Genomic DNA, 25,868 nt, shown 5'->3' on the forward strand with positions numbered 1-25,868 from the left:
TAACTTACATTGTGCTGCAGCTAGAGAGAATCGCTAGCGGCCATGCAAAAAACTGTCATGGCTGCGCTCTCCATTGTGGGCAGTGGGGAATTGGGAACATTATCTGTCCGGTGCTGCTGTACCCAATTACAAAACGGCCGGTGTTATACTCCGTGTGAACATTGCTGAATACTGTACACTGAGCTATTTTACTATAAAGTGGCCAACCCCTTTAAATCGGGTCAGGCAGAAGATACGAATTTTTGGGGAGTGCTTCCTTAAACTCCACTTCTTTGTGTGGTTTTATAAGCTAAAATCTGCATGGCGCTAAAGCTCTCAATGACTACAATATGTTCCATAAAATCATGTAATTCCTAAAATTCCTTTGTACAGTTAATACTACCATCTAGTTCTATTTGATCAGAAACTATTTGTGTTTACGCAAAAGGCATCTTCTCTATAGAATCCTGTTCAATAATCCAAATGTGCTTATGTTCTGGTACATTTGTTCCCCTATTATTTGTAAAATAATATAACTCTTCTATCTACATCACAATAAAATTCAATCGAAGTTACTGTGTAATGAGCTTACTCAGTGGTAGAAGCGGCATTCCATCTAGTCTGCATTCCTAGATATATATTTACTGCACAGAAAATTGAAATAGATGGGCCTTTTTTATGGTGGAAATTATTTGGAATTTTCTAATATGCCTATAGTGTAATAAGGCGAGAGGGAAACCCATCAAGGCAGTCAGCTTTAAATAATGGCTTATTAAAACACTTATTTCCGCTTGTAATAAATAGCAATTCAGGCACAGTTAAGTCGCCTCTTTAAAGCACCACAATGAAATACTTTACGCCACAAAATTGTGATGAAAATAACCTGATTAAGTATGCATGATCCTTATTCCCATCCTTCCTTAGCTGCACATTAATACTTAGCTTGGAAGCTTGTAGAAACCTGTTACCCATGTGACTTAGTATGAGTATTAAAAAAGTATATAAAGATTTATATTTTATATATAGCGGTGCCTTGGATTATGAGCATAATTAGTTCAGGGACTGTGCTTGTAATCCAAATCCACTCTTAAACCAAAGCAAATTTTCCCATAAGAAATCACTGAAATGCAGACAATTGGATCCACAACCCAAAAATAATGATTTTTATTCTGAATACCATGTAAAACAAATGAAACAAACATTTTGAAACCACTGAATATGTGATATTATAAGTTACTGTACAGTATAGCAATCAGAATGTGGAGTATAATGTACAGTAACTGCATAAACTTAAAAAACAGCAGCAGTTTGTAGATACAGGATGGAGATACAGATCCTCATAATGCAGTGGTGTAGTACAACAGGATAGAATAAGGAAGCAGGGCTGCTGTCAGAGAGCTGTGTTTCAATGACAGCAATGGGGAACGGGGGGGGGTGTTTAGCATGGGCAGGAAGTGAGAATCACAGAGCTGTACAGGAGGACAGTGTCAGAAACTTAACTATAAATCAGTGTGTATAGCTGAGTGTGAGTGCAGGCAGATTATAGCAGCAGTGTGTATAGCTGAGTGTAAGTGCAGGCAGATCATAGTAGCAGTGTATATAGCTGAATGTAAGTGCAGGCATATTATAGCCGGAATGGAGAGGATGGGAAACACAAGGCCTGACAGAGACTGCAGGGAGCATGAAAAAATGAGCAGGACATACAGTATGTAGGCACATAAATGCAGTGCTCTCTGTTCAGGAGAGAGGGGTTACATCTATGAAGAGATTCCCCCAACAGTCCTGTCCCCTGATGTGAGCTCCAGCCTGAAGTTGATCTGCCATGATTTGGAAGGTGAGGGAGACTTCCTGGGTCAGAGTACAGGGCTGTAGACCCCGATATGCCGACCATGTCCCTCCCCCTCAGTACAGGGAGCTCTTAAACCAAAGCAATGCTCTTATTCCAAGTTACACTTTTGGAAAAACTGTGAGCTCTTCTTGTAAAAAGCTCTTAATTCAAGTTACTCTTAAACCAAGGTACCACTGTATATACTTACACACACATATGTATGAATGTAATGTATAGAATATTTGATCTTAAACAATAACCCCTTTCTTTTTCTTTGATGACTGGGCTGACATTTGCGCTCTCCGCCCAAATCCTTCATCTCACCTTTGTCAGACAGACATGCAAAAAGTTGTGATCACTTGGTGGTTTGGGTGTTCAGACCCCACAAATTGCTAGAGAGAGTAGAAAGAGGCTTTCCATTCCCCGGCTTCCTGCTCTCCCCATCACTCAGGTCTACCACTAAATCACTTTGGCCTTGGCCGATTAATCCCTAAGACATTTAACAATTTTATGAAAATGACAGATACACATTAAGAAATCTCTTTTACATGCTGCGGAATAAATTTACATAAAATTCCTGAATTAAGGATTATAAACCTGTAGCATTTAAAATTATACTGGGGACACACAGCCTGTTTTCCCCATTGAGTTCAATGGGGAAGACAAACCTCAAGAAATACACAATCAAATGTTTTTGTCTTTTGTTTACAGATTTTGCTGTGGAAAACTTTTGTCAACTTGGTTTACATCCCGACTGAAAATCCACAGCAGCAGATCTACACTATAATCTGCACATTTTAGTGCGGATTTGCCACTACAGATTTACATGTGGAAATAAAGACCAATACACTGGGCAACAAAAAAAAATAATGTGGGCAGTATACCAGTTATTGCCATAGCATCATATTCGTTATACCGATAGCAACCAGATTTTAGAAAAGTCATAAACATTAGTCAAGTAAATAAGCAGCCACCAATGTAACTTATTTCTCTGTACCGAACACAATGAAACAAGGCAGTTCCTGTGAAACAGACCACAGTATCTAGTAACGTCTGCTTACCACTTGCTCGGATTCCAGTAGCTCAGTTTTGACTCTTGCTGCCGGCATCCCGTCCAGCATTAACATTCTGCTTTCAAAGATATCTGTTCTACAAGAAAAAAAAAGAATTTGTCAGCTTTTTTTGTTTTTGTTTCTTTAAAACCTCAATAAAATCTGTAAAAGAAAACTAAATAAAGCAAAATAAAACAAAGACAGAGACATTGTTTATTAATAAATTGCTCCATGACTAAAGATCCAGAAGTTGAATTTATTTTGGCATATGTAAAGCTACGGCCTGTATAAAATCTGTTCATGTTGCACTAATGCCTAAAGGGAATTTAGCAGCAGGTTAAACAGTCCTCACCTGCTGATTTGATAGGGCAGAGGACAGGGAGGCCACATGCACCTTTAGGCTAGGTTCACACTACGTATATGTCCGGCCGCATATTTTTCGCGGCCGGACATATACGTATGAAACTCCGGCCGGGACTTTACGCAAGTTGCGGCCGGATACGTACGGACCGCGAACTTACGCCCGTAGCGTACTTACGCTTCCCGAGCGCTCTTCGTAGCGATCTAACAGTGGTCTTTTACTTGGAAATCTTCACCTAGCCCCGGACACCCCACAGAACCTTTTGGATTGGAACAAAAAGCTGGCAAAATGAAGAAATCACCACTACGCACGGGACCGCATGTTACGCTACGGGCGTAAGTTACAGCATTTCCGTCCCGAAATAATGGTCTGGTTCATTTTTTACGGCGCCGCATACGATCTGGGCGTAAGTTCGTACGTAGTGTGAACTGTGCGCCCGTAGATCGTATACTTTCCATTGTACGCAAACTACGTAAGTTTCCGGCCGCTTATTCACGGAACGCGCTACGGCCGGAAACTTACGTAGTGTGAACGTAGCCTTAGGCTATGTTCCCACTGCGTACGAGTCCGGCCGTATTTCGTACGCCGCCGTACATGTGCGGCTGAAACTACGGGCGTGTGAAAAATCGACATGTGGCCGGATGCGTACGAACCGCGAACATACGCCCGTAGTAGAGTTATGCTTCCCTAGCTTGTTTCGAAGCGATCTGAAACAGGTCGTTTACTTGGAAATCTTCGCCCAGCCCCGTAAACCACACAGAACCTTTTGAATCGAAAAATCAAGTTCAATTTGGCTGAAATAAGTACTTCGTACGGGACCGCATGGAAATCCACGGCCAAACAATGGCCGTGTTCATTTTCCACGGCGCCGCATACGATCCGGCCGTAAGCTCATACGTAGTGTGCACTGTGCGGGTGTATATCGTATACTTTCAAGCGAACACATCAACCTCAAAACTACGTGCGTATATTCGCGGTTCGCACTACGGCCGGAATCATACGCAGTGTGAACATAGCCTTATTATGTTGGTGTGCTGCAACGTTATTGAGTAACTTTTATATTTGTTATTATGTATTGAGGGTGTTGAGGTATGTTTGGTAAATGAGGGTGTTTGGTGCACTGGGGCAGTCCTTTAGCCTACACCGATTCACCCACTCGTCACCTCATGCAAAACGCTTGATTGATTAAGCCAGTGCTCTGCAGTGAACAGCAGCCTAGACTGACATCACTGCAGAGCTAAATATTCAACAGGCACTCTAAGAGTCATCGGGTGGATGGACCAGTACACCAAACTCCCTCATTTATAAAATAATAAAAGCCAAGATTACATAATAATACAGTAGCTAAAAGACATAATAAAGGTATGTGTGGCTTCCCTGTCCCCTGCCATAATAAAATCTATTAACAGGTTAGGAAAGCCTAAACTACTGCTAGGGGTACAGTACATAGTGAATAGAGATGAGGGAACCGGGTTCCGGTTCGAGTCGATCCGAACCCGAACGTTCGGCATTTTTTTTAGCTGGGGCTGCGGAACTTGGATAAAGCTCTAAGGTTGTCTGGAAAACATGGATACAGCCAATGACTATATCCATGTTTTCCCACATAGCCTTAGGGCTATATCCAACTTCAGCAGCCCCCGCTAATCAAAAGCCGAAAGTTCGGGTTCGGATGGACTCGAGCATGCTCAAGGTTCGCTCATCTCTAATAGTGATATTCACCACAACATAGGTCACACTGCAAAAGATCCTAGTGTTGCACTGCAATGATTTTGCTGCATTACTGCTTAGGCTAGGTTCACACTGCGTTTTTGCAATCCATTTTTTTCATCCGTTTTTTGCAAAAAACGCATGCATTTGTGTGTTTTTTTCCATTGATTTCCATTGTAAAAAAAAAAAAAATGATAAAAATGGATCCGTTTTTTTTGACGGACACAAAAACATAGCTGACACTACTTTTGTGTTCGTTAAAAAAAGGATCTGTTTTGATCCGTTTCTTTTACAATGGAAGTCAATGGAAAAACGGATCAATATGGATGCACACAAATGCATCAATTTTTTTCATCCGTTTTTCATCCATAAAAAAGGATTGCAAAAACGCAGTGTGAACCTAGCCTTAGAGCTATGTAAAAATATTGGTGGAAGGCAGCCATCTTGTTAAATAGATGGCTGCTAATAATGATTATAATAGTTATTAACAGCCGTATAGGTTACAAGATATTATTACGCAGTGGGAACATGACCTGCCTGGGTAAGTAATATCTGCAAGAACTGTACATGAGAATATTTTTTTGATAATTATCCTTGTGACGGATTTCTTGGAACTGCTGCATCATGGTCGCATCCACTTGCCCAAGGTGCTATGCAGCAGGATTACTGCAGTGCAACATGGCAATCTTTGGCCATGGCAATCTTTGGCCACACGACCAATGTGGTGGTCAAAATTACTGTGTAACCATAGCTTATAGGACAACTCCAGGGAAAATCATTTATCTATCAATTAAACACATTACAAGGTTATATACTTTTAAAAGTTTGAAAAAGTTAATGGGGCATTTGCAACACGAAATTTTGACAAGTGGACAGTGCTGAATACCATAGATGCAATGCCAGCAAGAGATTGGGGTTATCCAGTAACAAAAACTCTAAGGAAAAACATCTCATGTAAAGATCCTTGTGTGAATTAAGGACACCCGTTCAACTTTCCTTGGATTAACAAGAGCATGCATCAGAGCTGGAACTGGAATATCTGCCAGAAGAGTGTGGAAACTTCCACTGCAAGACAATCCTGCAACTCTAACAGCATGGGGATTTTTTCCATTATGTATGATTAAGTATGGTTTACAGTGTTTACAATAAAGATTGTGTTACATTTATAGCCAAGTTAAAGTAGAATTCTTTTAATGTCAGTTTAACTTAGTAAAATAAACCATAACTACAACTTCATCCAAGTACAGAAGTCACAGCCTCATGTCATTGAACTCTTCTGAATACAGTGAGACCCCCTTCACACGTCCGGAAAAACCACCCGGATTTCCTATCAGGAAATCCGGACGGATTTCCGGACGCATAGACTTTCATTGGACACGGACACCCTTCCGGAATTCCCCCCACACCCACCCCTTCCCCCCGGCCGCGGACACTTGCGGTACTCGACCCCTCCCCCCCCACCCCCGCGGCCACTCGCGGCACACTGAAGGTTTTTCCTGATGGTTTCCTGATGGTTTCCTGAAGGTAAAAACGGATTACTGTCAGGAAATCCTGATACTTTCCTGATGACATTTAAGGCTTCCTGATCAGGAGTTCCTGACAGTAAAAACTGACACGGACGTGTGAATGGGGCCTGATACTTCAGTTCTCAAACTGCTCTGAACAATTTGGTTCTTAAAAGGGAATCTGTCACTAGGTTTATTCTGCCTTAAGCTGCCTAATATGCAGGTGAATAAGATTCTTGTCACACCCCTCCCCCTCTTCCAGCTGCTGATGACAGTTAACTGCCTATAGACAGCATGGATAGATAACTGCCAATCAGCAGCTGGTAGTTTTCTGCTTCTCATGAATATCCAGGACTACAGGGCTCATGCACATAATGAAGAGGACTATTTATTGTTCATGTTATTCAGGAGGATGTCTCTGAATTATCTGAACAGAACAATGTAAGTGAAACACACATCACCTGCTTGAGCCTTCCACCAGTAGATAGCAAAGAAAGTAGCAACCCCCCCCCCCCCCCCCAAAAAAAAAAAAAAAAAAAAAAAAGTGACCAAAAGAATAGGGTCTGGAGATCCATTTCCTCTACGTCATTTTTTCTATGTCCAAGAGGCTTGCTGTAAAGCATGTCACTAAATGCTGTTAAAAACCTCTTAGGCAGGATGGCAGATCCCTAATAATGTACTACAAGTAAAATGAAAAGAAATTACACTTAGAAAATAGACACAGATTAGATTTACTTTAATCAGTAAAAACTGATCTAGGCGATACATTCCCTTTAATGGAAGGTTTCTTGCTTTCTAGCAGATTTTTATTTCAGTGTTGACAGAAGAAACCATATATACTGCAAGCATTACTTTAACATGTCCTGAGATGAGGGTGAAATGGTCTGCAGGGGACTTCTGCATGGTTTATTCTATCTATTCAGTTATGATAACCTAACGTTTATCTAAATAGGTTCTTTGTTCACCTGAACACATATCTGCAGACATTTTCTTTTTTAAACTCAGTTTTATTAAAGTGTAAAGCATATTACAGAGTAAGATCAAAAGAATTATCAGAGCATAGAAAGACTTGTATACAGTGATCTCACAAATGTTCCAGAAAAATCAGTACTGCCTACTATAAGCAATTTAACCAAGAGCAGCACAACCAAAGCTGCTCGAACAGATAGAACAGGTTGGAAACAGCACAGTTAAAGGTAAAGGAGAACACATGAAGTCACCATTTATTCGTCGCAAATCAAGAGACTGGTAAGTCTTCTGGGGTAATTGTGGTCAGAGGGGAACTACACCATCGGTCCCAAATTTTATGGAATTTAGCAGGGCATTTTCTGTGAATGAATACACAGCGTTCATATGAGACCACCACATTTATCAGGGATATCCATTGTGATTTATCAGGCGGACGTCTGTCAATCCAGCGCAAAGCAATAGCCTTTCTAGCCAGAAATAACGTCTCCCTAAGAAAGATACGAAGATGGTGGCTCCATATCTCCTTGTCTAACAGGCCAAAGAGGCACACAGTAGGATCAAATGGTATCTGGGTATCACACACAGTGGACAATACATATATAACATCATTCCAAAACTGGACTATCCTGGGACATACCCATACCATGTGCCAGAAATCAGCTGGTTCTGCCAGACACTTAGGGCAGGCAGGGGCTGGTATTCGACCCATACGGTGGAGCCGAACCGGGGTCAGGTAGCATTGATGTAGGAAATACAACTGTATGAGCTTAATATTAATGGACGGTGATACATATAAGTGAGATTCCAGTATTTCCTCATATGCCTCTTGAGACATAGCAGGGATCAGTGTTTTCCACCTTTCTAAGCCTGGTACCGAAGTGTGTGTCGCCTTGGCTCTAATCAGGTGTGAGTATAACATGGAGATTAGACCTCTAGGCCCTTGTGTGCGTAGTATCCCTATAAGAGGGTAGGAAGAGATGGAGGTGGTAGGGGAAGGGAATTGTGCTTGGAGAGCGTTGCGTAGTTGTAGAAATTTATAGAAGTTAGTATTAGAAATATTGTGGTTAGATTTGAGTGTGTCAAAAGAAACTACAGCATTGTCTTTATATACATCAGAGAGATAGAGGACTCCATACCCGCCCAGTATCGTGCATCTGGCAGGGATAGTAGGTGAGTATGGTACGAGGTGTGCCACAAAGGAGTTTCCTCTGGTACATTGTCAAGTTTTGTTATCCTGGACACCACCTTCCAGGTTTGTCTAGATACCTTATGTATGGGCATTAAATGCCGTGTCGGTACTGAAGGAGCCGTCAGGATTGACCAAAGAGAAGGGAGGGGAGTCACATCCAATAAGTGTTGTTCAGACGCCAGGGAGTAATCAGCCAGTGTCCAGTCTGCCAAATATTTCAACTGCCCGGCCAAATAGTAAAGATATTAGTCCGGGAGTGCGAATCCAGCCATGTCTTTGGGGCGTTGCAATTTGGCCAGTTGTAGTTTAGAGCGGGAGGATCCCCATATGAATGAACTAATGGAGGAATTCATAATTTGGAAAAATGACTTGGGGATTGGAATAAAGATATGTTGGAGAATGTATAGGCACTTAGGAAGGACCACCATCTTGATCAAATTAATGCGGCCCGCAACAGACAACGTTAGAGATCCCCAAACCTTGAATTTATCCTTGAATAAGGTAATAAGAGGGTCCACGTTCAGGGAAAGAATAGCAGTGGGGCTAACACTGAGCTGAATGCCGAGGTAACGACAGTTATCTACTACGAGACGACCGCTAACATTGGAGCCTAATGAGTGCAATCTATCTACATGGGTGTATAATAAGAATGATTTGGACCAGTTCATGCATAGGCCCGAGTAGGTGCCAAACATGTCTATAATTGCTCTGGCTCTGGGCAGGGAGACATCTACCTCCGACAGGAAAAGGAGAAGGTCGTCGGCATAGAGGCCGAGACGATCCTCGCCAGTAGAATAGGGTATGCCCTTATAGATGGGGTCACCACGTAATAACACTGCCAGGGGCTCCATTGCTAGGATGAAAAGGAAGGGAGAGAGGGGACATCCTTGTCTAGTGCCTCATTCCAAGCTGAAGGAGGGAGACACCAGACCGTTGAGGGAGATAGCCGCCTTCGGGGAGTGATAGAGGAGACGAATCCAAGTAATGAAATTGGGTCAGAATTTAAACTTATGTAGGACCACTAGGAGAAAGGCCCATTCTAAAGAATCAAAGGCCTTGGCAGTGTCCAGCGCTGCCAGGGCCCAGTCCTGTTTCTGTGCAGCACCCCTCTGGAGGGCAATCTGTGCTCATCTGATGTTGTCCGAGGTACTGCGGCCAGGGACGAACCCAGATTGGTCTCGGTGGACGAGGGTGGGAATGATTCTATTCAGGAGATTAGCCAGGATTTTTGTTAGCAATTTGCAATCTACGTTAAGCAGTGAGATTGGTCGGTATGACCCACATTCTTTCGTGTTTTTATGAGGTTTCAGAATAAGGACAATATTTGCAGAGTAGAATGAATCAGGGAGAGTCTGTGATTCAAAGGATTTATGATATACTCAGAGCAATTGAGGAAGCAGTATATCTTGATATTGTATGATAGCCTCTAGAGGCAGCCCATCCGGGCCAGGCGCTTTCCCCCCAGAGGTGTCACCAACTGCGACCTCCAATTCCTCAATGGATAATGGAGCCTCCATAAGAAGGAGGTCATTATCTGTTAGCGTGGGTAGATCAATTGGGTCTAAGTAAGCATCTATCTCCTCCCCGGTCCGTTCTAATTTGGATTTGTATAGGTCTTGATAATATTCATAAAACCGTTGTAGGATGTCTGGGCTAGTGGTTAAAACATCCCCTCTCTCTGTCTCAATTCCCAGTATAATCAATACGTGACAGTGCCTGATGACCAGGAGTGTGACATGTATATTCTCGTGTGGTGGGGTACAGCATCCTCCACATATCGATTCATCCCAGCTCCGTCATAAACAGACTGAGAGTGCTGTGGGAAGTATCAGAGGCTGACAATACAATTCCTGCAAACCTATCCATATGGGGGTGCATGGTCATGTTGAGGTCCCCTACACAGAGAACCATGGCCTGGGGGTAGAGGGCCGCAAATTTGGCTGCCTCATGGACAATGGTCAATGATGCAGGGGGGGGGGGGGCAAATACAGACCTAATATGACTATGGGGATTTATTCAATCCAGGCCTGTACAAAGACTTCTCTCCCTTCAGGGTCTCGGTGAGTTGCGCCGGGTTCCCATCTTAGGGATTTGTGTATTAACAGGGACACTCCACGAGAGTAAGTAGTGTGAGTAGAATGTAGGGACCATTGAACCCAATTTTTGGACAAGTATCTAAGTGTAGATGAATGGAGGTGCGTTTCCTGTAAACATATTACATGTGGATGCAGTTGTTGTATAAGGGTAAAAACCATGGACTGTTTTTGCGGAGTTCCCAGACCTCTAACATTTAGTGACAATACTTTGAGTGACATATCAAGCAATAGAAAAACAGTATGCTGTTTGCGACAGAAGAAAAAGAGTTAAAGAAAAGAGGAAAGAAGTAAGAAATCGAAAACCACACTATAGGACCAAGTGGTCCTAACCTCAACAGAATATTATAGAAAACAGGAAAAAATCACGGGGGGTAGTCTGCAATCTGACGGCTTCCACGCAGACTACAGTCCAGCACTGCTAAATAAAAGAGGATAAGTTAACCACACACAGTGATATAACATTTCTAGAAATCAGAGGGGGCACAAAAGTAACTCAACCTGCCACCCTTAATAATGAGGACCTCTAATAACAACGAGGCATATATACAAAGAGACACATAAATCCACAGAGGACCAGATGTAGCGCTGTGGAGCCCTCTAGTGGTGACTCGGCCCAGTCCACAATAGGGTATGAGCAGCAAAATAAAGGATAGGACAATCAGGAAAAGGGGGAGGTGGAGGCAGGGGAATAGCACATAACAAGGGAAAAGGGAATGGAAGGCATGGACATGACAAGGGAAAAGAGAAAACGAGAGTGTTGCTGCACACAGTAAGAGTGAGAGAGGTTCCAGAGCTGTCAGGCATCAGAACAGGAAAGTCCCGCACACATAGGGAAAGCACGTGATGGTAAAAATTCAGGATCAGGTATAATGTCCTGCCTCAAATGACTACAGTCTAGGGTTTGGCGGCTTGTCATCAAAAAGGGAAAAAGATCTCCAAGGGACAGTTACCATGAGTCCATGTGCTGTCAACGGCGGGGTGGTCCGCCCAAAGCATTAATCCAGTTGTCGGCTTCAGCCACAGAATTAAAGAAGTGAGTCTTGCCCTCATATATGACCCGAAGTCGGGCTGGATAGGACATAGAGTAGGCAATCTGATGTTCTCGGAGCCGGGCCTTGACGGAGGTGTAAGAAGCCCGGGTCTTCTGGAGGGAGGCAGAGAAGTCTGGAAAGATCATTACAGTGGCATTCTGGAAAGAGAGCTTCCCTTTGCGTCGGGCAGCTCGCAGCACTGCGTCCCTGTCGTGACTACTCAGGAATCTAGCCAGGAAGGGACGCGGCATGGCGCCCAGTGGGGGAGGCCTAGCTAGGACGCGGTGCGCTCTCTTTATAGCAAACGCCCCTGAGAATTTTGCATCGGGAAACTGGTCTTTTATCCAGCGCTCCATAAAGGCACAGGGGTCCTCACCTTCAGCGCGCTCCGGTAGTCCCAGGATGCGGACATTGTTTCGCCGGAGCCGATTCTCCAGATCGTCCGCTCGCTGCGCCCATGATGTTGCCGCCTTCTCCAGGTCAGTCAGTTTATGGGGAAGTGGGGCCGTAGCATCCTCCAACTGTGAAATCCTATGTTCACTCTCTCCTACCCGATCACGCAGCTTGTGGAGATCTTGTCTGAGGAGGCCGACATCCAGCTTGACCTCGTCTATTTTACTGGTCAGGGACACAGTGGACGCCTGGATAGCATCCAGCAGCTGGGCGGATACCTGAGCCAATGTGGGCTCCGCAGACTCTGGTGGTAGCGGGTCTTGGTCCTGTGAGGCGTGGACGCCATTTTGATTCTGCTGTCCGCCTTGCCGGCCGAAGAAATTCAGCTTTTTGGTCGCGGTGGATTGGCGAGAACGACTCATTGTAGGCTCGGTATATGTTGAGATGTATGCCCAAGAGAATGTTATGTAGCAGTGAAGTCGGAAGCTCCTCTCAGACACGTCCGCTCATGGCTGCGGCTGGCTCCGCCCCCCCCATCTGCAGACATTTTCAGAGGAGTTCTACTATATGACATAACCTGTTCTGTAAGGAATATGGCATGAATAAACAAGGATAAGATTGCCATCTTAAGTGGTCACAGTTGTTATAAATGGCTTCCCTCTTAAATGTACTTATGTAATTTCCTAATTACATATTTGAAAATAATTTTATCTACCAAAATGACTCCTTCACTGTCCACTGTTTGTTGTCAGAGGATCTATGTCTTTAGTAATAGCTAAAAAAGTAAAAAAGTGGGAGTGGGGCTTAGCATGTGCTATGTGTAGGAAAAAGAGAGAGAGTCTGGGCTGTGTACATGCAAGCGGTTTTCTGATGATGAGGCATATTGTTTCTCAAAGGTAAATCAATGGTTTTCTCTCATCTCCTACCACTGATAAAGTTCAGAGCAGCTGTCCCTTATGCAAATACCAGTGTGCCTATTGCTGTTTGTCCATATTGTTGCAGTGCAATCTCCTTCTCCCTTTGGCTTGGAAGCAGCAGCTCAGGGCTCGGTGTAACCCTTTCCTTGATGTTATGCATATTCTTACACGGCACTATGCAAACCCAGAGCACCAATAACCCCTCCTCCCCTTACATGCCATTTATAGTAGTGTATTGTATTAATCATCAGCCAAGCACTGTGCCACTCTGTTCATTCCAGCACTACGGCATGGCATGGCATAGGTGAGAGTAGTATGTGCTATGACTGGTCAGGGAAACAAGGAAAAGGAAGTTAGTTGTGTGTGTTCTTCTGGCAAACAGCGGAGCTCTGGTCTCACTGCTTTAAATAGAGAAAATAAGAAAAAGCTGTTAACCATGGATGGGACTCTCACTCTGAAGGGTTAATCCTTTAAAACTATGTATGCTGCTGTTTTGCAGCACTATTATTTTGTTAAACATGAAGAATCCCCCTCTCGAGACTTCAACACAGATGTGAACTGAGGTTTATATGAGAACCTTTAGGTCCTGCGTGAACAGATTCCACAGTCAGTGTCTACTAGGGTTTATCTAAGGTCATCTACATTTTATTTCAAACTTTAAAGTGTTGGGTTATACCGTCCATAAGGCAGTCCTTTTTGTGATGTAATTGTATGTTTCTTAATGGATGACCTTAAGTTATAGAATGTGCCTTCTTTGCAAACCCGTATCAAGCCCTTTTCCTAACATCATCCTGTTCTCGGCAGATATTCTATAGCACACTAATGCACAATAAGAATGAACACCCTTAAATGTCACGGTGAGGATGCTTTAACTGGCAATATAAAATAAGAGCACTGTATTATCTGCTATTTGTACCTAATGGAAGGTTGCAGTAATTTGTACCAGTGCATTCAAGTGTACAGCACCCATAATTCACAAGGCAGTGTGCTACAGAACGGCAATTATATATCTACTCGAGAGCGATCTTGTCTTAGCAAGAGCTTAATATCCCTGACAATGTGACAAGTCAGCACTGCAAGTTTGGCTGGATTTCAGGGACTTGACCTGCTTTAGACACTATCTCACCTCAATACTCTGGCATCACATCCAGTTCCCTGCTTCTTCAATTAAAGCCTTAAATGGGACACTTCATTTTGCACAAATTTCATCAAGTCATCTCTCAGTTTTTTTTAGATTTCGATCTGTTTTAACTGTTGACCTTTCTAAATTTATCATAGCAGGCTACAGATTCGAGAGTGAAGTAGGTCATTGGTTATTTTAGGTCTGATTTGCACAAAGAACAAAAATGGCATCTGAATCAGTGCTTGTAAAAAGCTGGGTACTAACAGTCTAATATGTTATATAGGGGTACTGACAGTCTAATATGTTATATATGGGTACTGAGAGGCTGATATGTTATATATGGGTACAGAGAGGCTGCTATGTTCCATAGGGGTACTGAGAGGCTGATATGTTATATAGGGGTACAGAGAGGCTGAAATTTTCTCTATGGGTATTGAGAGGCTGATATGTTCTATATGGGTACTGAGAGGCTGATATGTTCTATATGGGTACTGAGAGGCTGATATGTTCTATATGGGTACTGAGAGGCTGATATGTTCTATATGGGTACTGAGAGGCTGATATGTTCTATATGGGTACTGAAAGGCTGAAATGTTCTATATGGGTACTAAGAGGCTGATATGTTCTATATGGGTACTGAGATGCTGATATGTTCTATATGGGTACTGAGAGGCCTATATGTTATATAGGGGTACTGAGAGGCTGATATGTTCTATATGGGTACTGAGAGGCTGATATGTTCTATATGGGTACTGAGAGGCTGATATGTTCTATATGGGTACTGAGAGGCTGATATGTTCTAAATGGGTACTGAGAGGCTGATATGTTCTATATGGGTACTGAGAGGCTGATATGTTATATATGGGTACAGAGAGGCTGATATGTTCTATATGGGTACAGAGAGGCTGATATGTTCTATATGGGTACTGAGAGGCTGATATGTCCTATATGGGTACTGAGAGGCTTATATGTTCTATATGGGTACTGAGAGGCTGATATGTTATATATGGGTCCTGAGAGGCTGATATGTCCTATATGGGTACTGAGAGGCTGATATGTTCTATATGGGTACTGAGAGGCTGATATGTTATATATGGGTACTGAGAGGCTGATATGTTTTATATGGGTACTGAAAGGCTGATGTTATATAGGGGTACAGAGAGGCTGATATGTTATATAGGGGCACAGAGAGGCCTATATGTTATATAGGGGTACTGAGAGGCCGATATGTTATATATGGGTACTGAGAGGCTGATATGTTATATATGGGTACTGAGAGGCTGATATGTTTTATATGGGTACTGAGAGGCTGATGTTATATAGGGGTACAGAGAGGCTGATATGTTATATAGGGGCACAGAGAGGCCTATATGTTATATAGGGGTACTGAGAGGCCGATATGTTATATACAATAGGGGTACAGAGAGGCTGACATGTTATATAGGGGTACTGAGAGGCTGATATGTTATATAGGGGTACTGAGAGGCTGATATGTTATATAGGGGTACTGAGAGGCTGATATGTTATACTGTATATGGGTACTGAGAGGCTGATATGTTATATATGGGTACTGAGAGGCTGATATGTTATATATGGATACAGAGAGGCTGATATGTAATATAACAATTACCACTTTATAAGTTGGTATTTACAACTTTGATAACTGTTGAAAAGCCAAATAAACTGACAAATTACTGTTCTTGTAATAACAAGCTGTAAGCTTTAAAGGGGCTATTCCCATCTCAAATGATATAGTTAAACTTGGAGACCTAATCAAGTTATATATTTTTTGCAAATACATTCATTTAGCAGACTTGCCGCCTTCTCCCGATATGCTGCACTTTACCTCCCATTGCTGACACCTCATTGTCTAGGTTACCGACCACCACGCTGGGCGCACAGCCGGACGGGTTTACTAAGAGGAGTGTGCCTCTTAAGCCCCTATTCGACGGGGCAACTATGAGGAGCAAACGAGCGCTATTTGCACTCGTTTGCTCCCCCTTCCCTGCTCGCTATCACCACTATTCCACGCAGCAGCAGCGAGCGGGTGAGTTCGGGAGGGGCCACAGGGAGGTACGGGGAGGCTGCCTGAGTGATTGCTAGATTATCCAGGCAGCCCATAGAGGATAGCTCCATTTTAAGGGAGCGACGACAGCAGACCGCTGACATATCATTCGCTTGTTTTCCAACATGTTGAAAAACAAACGACGGCAACGATCAGCCGACATGACCGATGTCGGCTGATTGTTGCTTTATATTCCACGGGACGAATACAGCTGATAATCGTTCCGTGGAATAGGGCCTTTAGTAAATTAGTCTGAGAAACTGGGGGCGGGGCTTTATTTAGGACTGGCCTCTGTTACCCAGACAGCGAGCTGTCAACAATAGAAGAAATAGAGCAGCATTTATTGGCAAAAATATTTAACTTGATAAGTCCTACAAGTATAATTATGTTGGTTGAGATAAGAATACCCCTTTATTTTTATACATTTTTCTTTGCCTCAGAAGGGATTCATCTCATATTCTGCAGCGTGAAATCCGATGCAAATCACTACCTGTGAAGGCACCCTTATTCTAGTTCCATCTTTTGCTGTTGATTATCATGTAATTCAATAGCAGAGGCAATGGTGTTTAGATATGAGCTAATTGTGCTGATCTGGCACAAAACCTTAAGGTTCAAAACATTGTGCTGGGTTAGAAGAGTACCAATGACACACTGACAGAATATTATTTGATCATTTAGAATTTCTGTAGCACAGGTCTAATGCAGTATGTATGCAGCCACCTAGGACATGGTAAAGTGAGACTCTCAGAGCAGAATTTTCTGCATGCCTTGAGGTTTTACAGTGGTGGAGCAGATGTTTAGCAGTAAGGAGATTCTGACCTCAAGATCAGGACCTGTAGATTATAGTATTTTGTGTACTTTCCTCAGTTATGTACCCTGATCGTCTCTATCTGTTCTGTCCTAAGAAATTGTATCCACATATCCAGTACAGTTATAACTATTACATACAAAGACTCAAAGAAACTGGTAAAAAATTAAATTTTCCTGTGAAGCAGGCAATATCTCTCTAAAGATTTTGTCTGGTATGTCCCTTCACATGAATGGAGATGAGCTACAAATACAAAAAAAAAAACTATCAAGACTTCATATTTACAAATATAAGACAGTTACGACTGGTAAAGCGTTCTGAATCCCAATTCTTTAGAATTCTGTTTATGTGTGAGCAAACATAGGATGTATGACAGCCTCTGTCATCTTTGCTGTAACAGGCAATCTACAGACTGATAAAGGGTCAGCAGGGCAATTGGTGAACATAAAAATATACCATATTACATATACGGTACCTAGAGATGAGCAAACCTCGAGCAGTCAATCCGAACCCGAACTTTCTGCATTAGATTAGCGGTGGCTGCTGAAGTTGGATAAAGCCCTAAGGCTATGTGGAAGACATGGATATAGTCATTGGCTGTTTCCATGTTTTCCAGACAACCTTAGAGCTTTATCCAAGTTCAGCAGCCCCAGCTAATCAAATACCGAACGTTTGGGTTCGGATGGACTCAAACCCGAACCCGGTTCGCTCATCTCTAACGGTAACATATTATTGTAGGTAACTTTAGAGCTACATTGTATACAGGAATAAAATAAGATATCCGAATGTACCAGCACCTTTAACTTCTTGTTGTTGTTATTACATTATATGTCCTGTAGCAATATTCTATAATGTCTGGTTCACATTTCTACAAGCAAATATCCTTCTTGTATTATGCTGAAGTCACTAGATTAAAAGCAAGAATGGTTCACATGCTGGACAACACAAAAGGTAACATAATCTATGTCATTTTCCTTGGTGTTGCCTGCTACTAGGTGTTTCAATTTACAGCACTGCTTTCTCTTTGCCAGGTAATTGTAATACAGCCATTTGCTGTGTGCAGAAAGAATGGACTTCTAATCCAGCACAGCATTGTTTTCATGTCCCGGCTAATCTAGTTATCTGCAAACAAGCAGAAAAATACCAACATTTGTGTTACAAGCTTTATAAATTCCCATCTATTCTTACTGTGCCTCAACAACTGTGAAGCAGTACAGGAGCGTTTCATTGAACACTGTCATTTTATAGGTTTAGCTTGGTTGCCAGCACATAGACATGGATGGAGCTGGACAAGTTCCAGGCATCAGGTAGCAAATGCACCTACAAATCTGCTACTGCTGGCAGTGTCAGACTGGCACGCTGTGGATCTATAGTTATTCTACACGGAACAATGCATGCCCATCCTAAATGATGGTGTTTAGCAGATGATAGCATTAATACATTCGAGAAATGTCTCTAACAGCAAAGTGAGCAGCATCAGCTATGGTTTTCTAGGCCTTTGACGCCCACTGGTACTCTTGTGGCCCACTCCGACTTCTGCAGATACCTATTGATTTAGAAAACATGCATTTAAGGGTTTCTATAGGACAGGACCCATAAAAACTATGTGCCAGTGAATGTCTGTATATGTATAGAAGGGCTCAACCATGCAGAAAACCTCACTGGTAAAGCGTTCCACAGTCCTAAATGAAGTGGCGCATGGTTTCAATGTGCTATGTTCAACGATAATCTGACTGTTCCAACAGAAGCAATTTAAGCAGACTGTAGTTGAAGCACAATTGTAACTTACCATACTTCTTATAACATGGCTGAAGCATGGAATGAAATTGTGCAATATAACTTAAACTCTAATGGCACTGTGGGGCCACAGCAGTATGCATAGTACACTATATTTAAACTTCATCTACAGTTTCTCTTTCTAGAATGGTCTGCTGTTAAACTCCAGGTATCACCACGTGTTGACCATGATGCCCCAGAAGAGAATGTTTAAGAAGGTCTAACATATAATTATGTGATCTCAAATGTACTGAGCACTTGCTGTGCTTTTTTCCACCACAAAGCTTTCTATCACTTTAGGAGGGAAGTTTTAATATCAAGGGGCAAGCCATATTTGATGCATCTTCCGCTGTCCTTGCACAGCAAGAAGAAAGCTATTCCAGCTATAAGCATCAACTAATTCACACCAATTCCTTGCATTAACTATAGTAAATTAGCTGGGCCTTGTGATGCCTTGTCCCCTTTGTTTCTTGTTTTCTCAAAAGGGGCAAGAGCAGTGCAAAAAGGTAAAATGTTCCACAGTTTATGCTCAAACCAACCAAGCCATTCACAGAAAACTGGGACTACTGAATGCCAGAAAAGTGGCAGACCTTTAATAAATCAATCCATAAAGTTTTGGCAGCACAAGACACAAAAATATGCGGGTGCACGTCCCACCAGACTGAACCTAGGTACGTATAGAAATCCAAGATAAATGAAGGGGACCACACTTCCAAATTTTTTTTTCCCTGTTTAATCACATCAGTGCAACTTTTCAGCTCTGTGTGTAGCCTGCTTGAGAAAGGCTGCACATAGAGCCAAAACGTTGCACTGGTGTGATTAAAAAGTTAACATTCCTTTGGAAGAGCAGTCTCCTTAGTTTATCTTAGCGCTTTAATAAATCCCCCTTTCCCAATTGGACTATAGTCATTTGGTGGTCTAGAATCAGGTTCCACAACAGCATAGTGGATGGAAACAGTGCCATTTGTACATGTGATTTAAGAAGTGCGGTGAAGTTTTACTGCAAGATCACAGGCATAACGCAATAAAACATTCCTACGGCTGACTAGTTTGCAGACAAAGAAGGATGAGCAAAGGCTGCTATACGTCCCAGAGGAGGCCAAGGCTAGGTAGCACACAGATTATGCTACCTTGTGCTGAAAGAATGAAGAGATAAAGTAGACACAAAGAACACTTGAGAAAAGGCAAGTTTAATGAACTGTTAGAATATGATTAGAGCTTAATGTGCCTTTTAATATTGTCTGGTTATTTTCTACAGGTAAACAGCTTAACTGTTCATTTCCTGTCATATTCTTAAAACCTTGAAGGTTAAAAAGACATATTCTGTAATGTTTTTTTCCTTTTTAAGAATATGTATGTTTTCTTTTTTGTTTTTTTATTTTCAAATGACCCCTTTTGGTCTGTAATCAATTTCGGGCAGTTATCTCTCCCGTTCTCCCCATACATGTGTTCCTAAAGGCCCTATTATACAGAATGATTATCAACCAGTAATATTTGACCCTTGTATACTGGTATTAGTGGTAATGTTGGTCTGTGGATAGTTGTTGTTACAAGTAACAGTGTGGTGATATTATCAAGTCATTGTGTTGTTGTATTGGTAGTACTGGTATGTAGTGGTAAAATTACATAAATACAATATGTTGGAGATCCACTGGAAAAATGTGCAAGAATGGATAATAGCCCAATGGAGCCAAATACAATGTTGGCCTTTGTGGGATGAATGGAGTCCTATGGATACATTCTCCATACAGACCAGAAGCTTATCCTCGTATATACAGCAGCACGGTGGCTCAGTGGTATAGCACTGTAGCCTTGCAGTGTTGGAGTCCTGGGTTCATATCCCATCAAGGGCAAACAAGAGTTTGTATGTTCTCTCCGTGTTTGCGTGGGTTTCCTCCGGGTACTCCGGTTTCCTCCCACACCCAAAGACATACAGATAGGTGAAGTGCGCTATACAAATAAAAGCATTATACAGCAAGCATAGCCTTCAAGCATAATGTCTTTCACTGCCTAAGCAGATTAAAGATGCAAAGCAAGTTATGTGTCAATCACATGTTGTCTTGCAGCTGTAATCAATTGTTATTCAGTGCAAAATATCATGTAGATTGTCCTGTCTCTACTCCCGGGTCAAACAGCACTCTAGGCTATATAACACTGATGCTATACTATAGAGAATTATAGTAGAAGTCCACCTCCTCTGTTTCCTGATATATAAGGCAATAGGAGAAATAAAATATGTTTATACCAGACAAATACAGTAGCACTCCTGTTATTAGCAAAACACAAGAAAGTGAGCTTTTTTCAATAGAAACTTAGGAGTGACCAGACAGAGCACTATATTATTTTGATGGATAGTACTTGTGTACTTTCTCTAACAAACATCACCCTTTGTTTTGGCCATTTTTTGAAACAACTATGTAGAAATGAATGCTTATATTATCTTAGGAACAGAGATGAATGGTTCAAATGACTTCAACCTATTCAATTATATGTTGTTCTAACTATACATCTATACTATCTACAAATCTATATTATTTTATGACTCAGGGGGGTAGCTATGATTCATGGGTCCAGGTAGCAAAAACTGCATGGGGCTCCATTAATCCTATATCTCCCCCATTCTCCACCTCTGAGTTTCTCCTTGTCACGTGTGCAATGGAAAGCCGGGGGACTGTGCTGGGCCAGATAAGTATTTGTGTGTGTGTGTGTGGGGGGGGGGGGGAATCTTACGGCTAGAGGTGCAATGCTGCCTCCAACCACAAGAGAGACTGGCAGGGCAGGAAAGCCAATGGCATCTTGCTTTGTCAGTCAGCATTTAACCGTGATCATTCATCACAAACGCTGACAGTTAAAGTGCCAGGAGCCTGTGGGCCCCCTCAGTGCACGGGCTGAGTTGCAGTGGTGTGGTCTGCCTTTATGGTAACTACACCACTGCTATGAATCTGTAAAGTAACAGAATAGGAAGTCAAGTACTTAGTTAGGGCTACACTGCAACTTTATCTGCTGCTACTATCTGATTTTCACTATTGAGCTCTAACAGGGCAATGCATTGAGCTGTATGCAATCTTGTGCACTGCAGCTGTCACACAATAGATAAAATTAAGCAGTGGCACCAAAAACAGTAATTGTGCCAGTAACCATTGCCTGACTGTATAGGGTCTACAGTTGAAATAATTTATTTTATATTATCCAATACACGTGCACTGTCAAGCATCTTACATTCTATAAACCTTAGGATTTCAGACAGTAACTGTCACTTATATGGGGGTCATATTTACAGGATAGGAGATTTAAGAGGAACTTCAACGAAAATATTTTTCTTTCAGATCAACTGGTGTCAGAAAGTTATATGTGTTCATAATTTACGTATTTTTAAAAACTTAAGTCTTCCAGTACTTATTAGCAGCTGTATGTCATGCAGGAGGTAGGAGGGAAGTACTGGAAGACTTAAGATTTTTAACTAGAAGTAAATTAAAAATATATATAACTTTCTGACATCAGCTGATTTGAAAAAAGAATTTCACCAAAGTAACCTATAATGTTTGATCATCTAATGATCGCTAAAATAGAGTACCCAGGAACCCTGTACTCTTCCACGCTTGACCAGAGACCAAACTGAGGACAAGAGTGGTGCTGTATCTGGAAGACTGTTTTTTAAGCTTTTCTAAGGATGACAGGAGAGGAATCTTGCTGCTTTGACCCAATTTCCCCTGGACCTGGACTTAAACCAGAGGAGACCTGACCAGAGGAGTCTGCCATGTGTCTCTATCTTCAGTGTCTGTAGGGCTAATGGACACAGCTAAGTGCTATATTTAGCTGTCTCTATAAGTCCCATAGGCTTTGAACTAAAGCATCATTCAAATATTTCCTCACTGTGGTGGCCATGCAATAAAGAAATACAGGATGCTTGGCACCCCCATTTTAATAATTGGTGATGGTGGAAGGACCTCCCAATGATCAAACATTTAACCTCTTTAATGGGTGATAAATGTCCATTGTGGGAAAGGCCTCTTTAAAAGGTTATATTCCTTGGAGAAACTGTATAGCTGTGTATAACAGATGCTCACAAGTAACTAGAAGGCCAAACTAGTAACCCTGCACTACAGGAGAACAATGTCACAGCAGGCTTAATATATAGTTGCAGGTGCAACGCTTGACAGACGAACCTATTACTGTTCTTTGTTTTCTAGTTCCAGAGGTGACTCACTAGAGGCCAAACAGCCACTTAGATTGTTCAGCATGGTTTAACCATGTATGCAATTACCAAGGAGAAGAATAAAAATGATTTATTATGTCCAGTATATTAGCAGCTAGGGCAATGTTAGTTGTTTAGTTGTAAAGTGGCATAAAAATAAAGCGAAAATTCTGTCTTGATTTATACGACTTATATGTGTAATCCAATATATAATGCCAATGTTATCTACAGTTGTAGGGTATCCCATAAACTGCAGTAGCATATATGCTGTGCTATTGCTTTGCTAATGACAGCAATTTATCTTGGCTTCCATGATCATACTGTATGTGCTGCAGGAGACCCTATCTGGGAGAAACCAAGGGCAATACTTCAGAGTTTCTTGGTTTGCATACGTAACACTAGAAACGGTGTTAAAATACAAATATATTGCTATTATGAGTCTATTAGGACCTGGCGTTAGCCTTTATGGGCAATATAACAACTGACATGTTAACACAAAAATGTTGCATTAGTCCCAGACGGGACTCGGACAAAGCAGGCAGACAGCAGGATTCAAATGCAGATGGTTCAGGCTCACTCATCTCTACAATGCAGTCAACAGCGCCTCTGGCTCACATCAGAAGAGGACCGCGTACCTGTAGTATTTTTTCAGTGTATCCTGTCGCGGTCTTGAAGTGATAGATATGCTTTAATGTCAAAAAGTGCTGTTGTTAATATGTCCCTCTCATTAAGGAAAAAAAACTTGTAAGGCTATGTTCACACTACGTATTGGACCGGCCATTCCGTGACCCACCCCGGTCACGGAACGGCCGGTCTCTGCAAGGATCATCCCGGCTGGTACTGCAGTACCGTCCAGATGATTTTTCTGGCCGCTGTGTTCTGATGCAGGCAAACGTCACACAGCACACAATGAAGCAAGACATGTCAGTTCTTTGCGGCGCCGTATGGGACTATGTGTATACGCTCCGGCCGGGATCCCATAGCAGAAAAGGCAGTGTTCCACACAGTACAAAGTACGACCGCTGTTGTTGCAACAATAGCCGTACTTTTACATAGTGTGAACATAGCCTTAAACATTTTGACCGGTGGGTGTCCACTGATCTCTAGATATAACTCGGGCCTATAACGGAGCTCATCCCATGCTAGCTAAAGGAGAACTATCAGCAGGTTAGAAGAATCTAATCTACTGATATGTCCTTATAGCACAGGAAGTGCAAAGGAGGAAGGTATGTGTCTAACCTTCTTCCTCTGTGCCATTCTGATGCAGAATGAGACCGACAGAAGTACTGGGACACCTGTTAGGAGAACTACCTGCCCCCATAGGGCCAATCCGTCCGGATCGGCGCTATAGGGATAGGCAATACTCCTAACGCTCTCATCTGACCTGAGCATAAGACTTACTGCACCTAAATGGTGCAGAGGAGGAAGGTTAGAGACATACCTTCCTCCTCGGCATCTCCTGTTCAGTAGGGACATATCAGCAGGTTAGAGTCATCTATCCTGCAGATAGTTCCCCCTAAAGTGCTCAGCTGCATGTTCTTTTGGTTCTATCTAGAGATCACTGGAGCTCATGACTCTCAGACTCTGAACAATCAAAACTTTTGACCTGTCTCAACAAGTCGCAACAAGTCAAAAGTTTTTTTTTTTTTTTTTATAATGTCAAGAACACTTTAAATAATTATAGGGGCACATCATACATTTATATTGATGGGGGTTCATATGCTGAGACTCCCATTGACCACTGGAAGAATAGGAGCAGAAGTGCTTAGATGAACATTATACAAGACATATAATTTTATCTTTCCTGGGTGAGTAGTCAATGGGTCATATGAAGGAGAAAGAAAATAAAAATTCCACAGGAGACCAAAGGCACACAGCACTCAGCTGAGGTCCTTTCCCCTTAGGGCTAGGGACCAGTGACAGCCTCTGCAATCAGAGCTTCTAACATCTTTATTATACATCAGGAGTGTCATGATCGCGCCTGAAAAGGCATCAGTGCCACCCTCTGCTGCGAAGATTAGACCTCTGCGCCAAAGACTGCGATTTTGGCCATAATCTTCCATTTATTCTGTGTTTTGTTTGCCTTGTTTTTGCCCTGTCTGAACTGTGTCTTATTTCTTCTGGTCTGCTAATTGTTTTCCCTGCCCCACCCATGTCTGTGCTTCTAAGCTTCCCTGGTCATATAACGGTTAACCTGCCTTTGCCTCAGTGATTGACAGCTGGTCCCTCCTATCATCTTCTGGACTTGGTTCCTGGTGTCCTATTTAAGATTGCAGCTTCTGCCTGTGCCTTGCCGGTTATTGACTTGTCTCTGCCTGTTTGTGTGTTCTGTTTTCTGGTTTCTCCTGACTCCTGCTTAGTATTTTTGACCTCCCTTGTTTGCCGCCTGCCCCTGACCTTATTGCCTGTTTTCTGACTACGCTTTTGGATCCGATTTTGTACTTTTGCTGCCAGATTGTTGTGACCCGGACTGTCGACCATTCTTTATTGTGTTTTGTCTGTCTGTCTTGTCTTTTTGTCCCACCAAGCCAGTACAGGGACCGCCGCCCAGTTGCTGCCCTAGGGTTTAGCCTAGGGGGGCAAGTAGGTAGAGTCAGTGGGCGGGGCTGAGCTCAGGGCTCACTGTCTCTGTGTGTCTGGTGTCACCGGTTCCTGACATAATAACCGGCCTTACAATTTTTTTTAACTCCTTACCTGTGGCCAGTAATGGACTCAGCACAGGAGTTATCTGCCCGCTTTGAGGGTCTTGCTACCCTAGTTTCTGAGCTGGCCAAGCAGGTCCAGTTATTAGCCCAGCAGCTACCAGCTACCACTCCTGCCACCCCAGTGGTCACGCTCAAGGAGCCTGACAAGTTTTCAGGGGACCTGAACACA

At 42.5% G+C, this 25,868-nt stretch overlaps 1 protein-coding gene across 4 annotated transcripts in view; it reads right to left on the bottom strand.

The window, feature by feature from the left end:
- Positions 1-25,868, bottom strand: part of KLF12 (KLF transcription factor 12) — a 213,265-nt gene that overhangs the window by 71,692 nt on the left and 115,705 nt on the right. For 3 of the 4 annotated variants that reach the window (XM_069970616.1, XM_069970618.1, XM_069970617.1), the window contains one exon: positions 2,869-2,956. In XM_069970616.1, the coding sequence (XP_069826717.1) occupies positions 2,869-2,956 (88 nt within the window). The remainder of the gene's footprint in view (positions 1-2,868; positions 2,957-25,868) is intronic. The other variant, XM_069970619.1, reaches the window with a different exon arrangement.

Source organism: Dendropsophus ebraccatus, chromosome 5 (genome assembly GCF_027789765.1).
Source record: "Dendropsophus ebraccatus isolate aDenEbr1 chromosome 5, aDenEbr1.pat, whole genome shotgun sequence".
Lineage (NCBI taxonomy): Eukaryota > Metazoa > Chordata > Amphibia > Anura > Hylidae > Dendropsophus > Dendropsophus ebraccatus.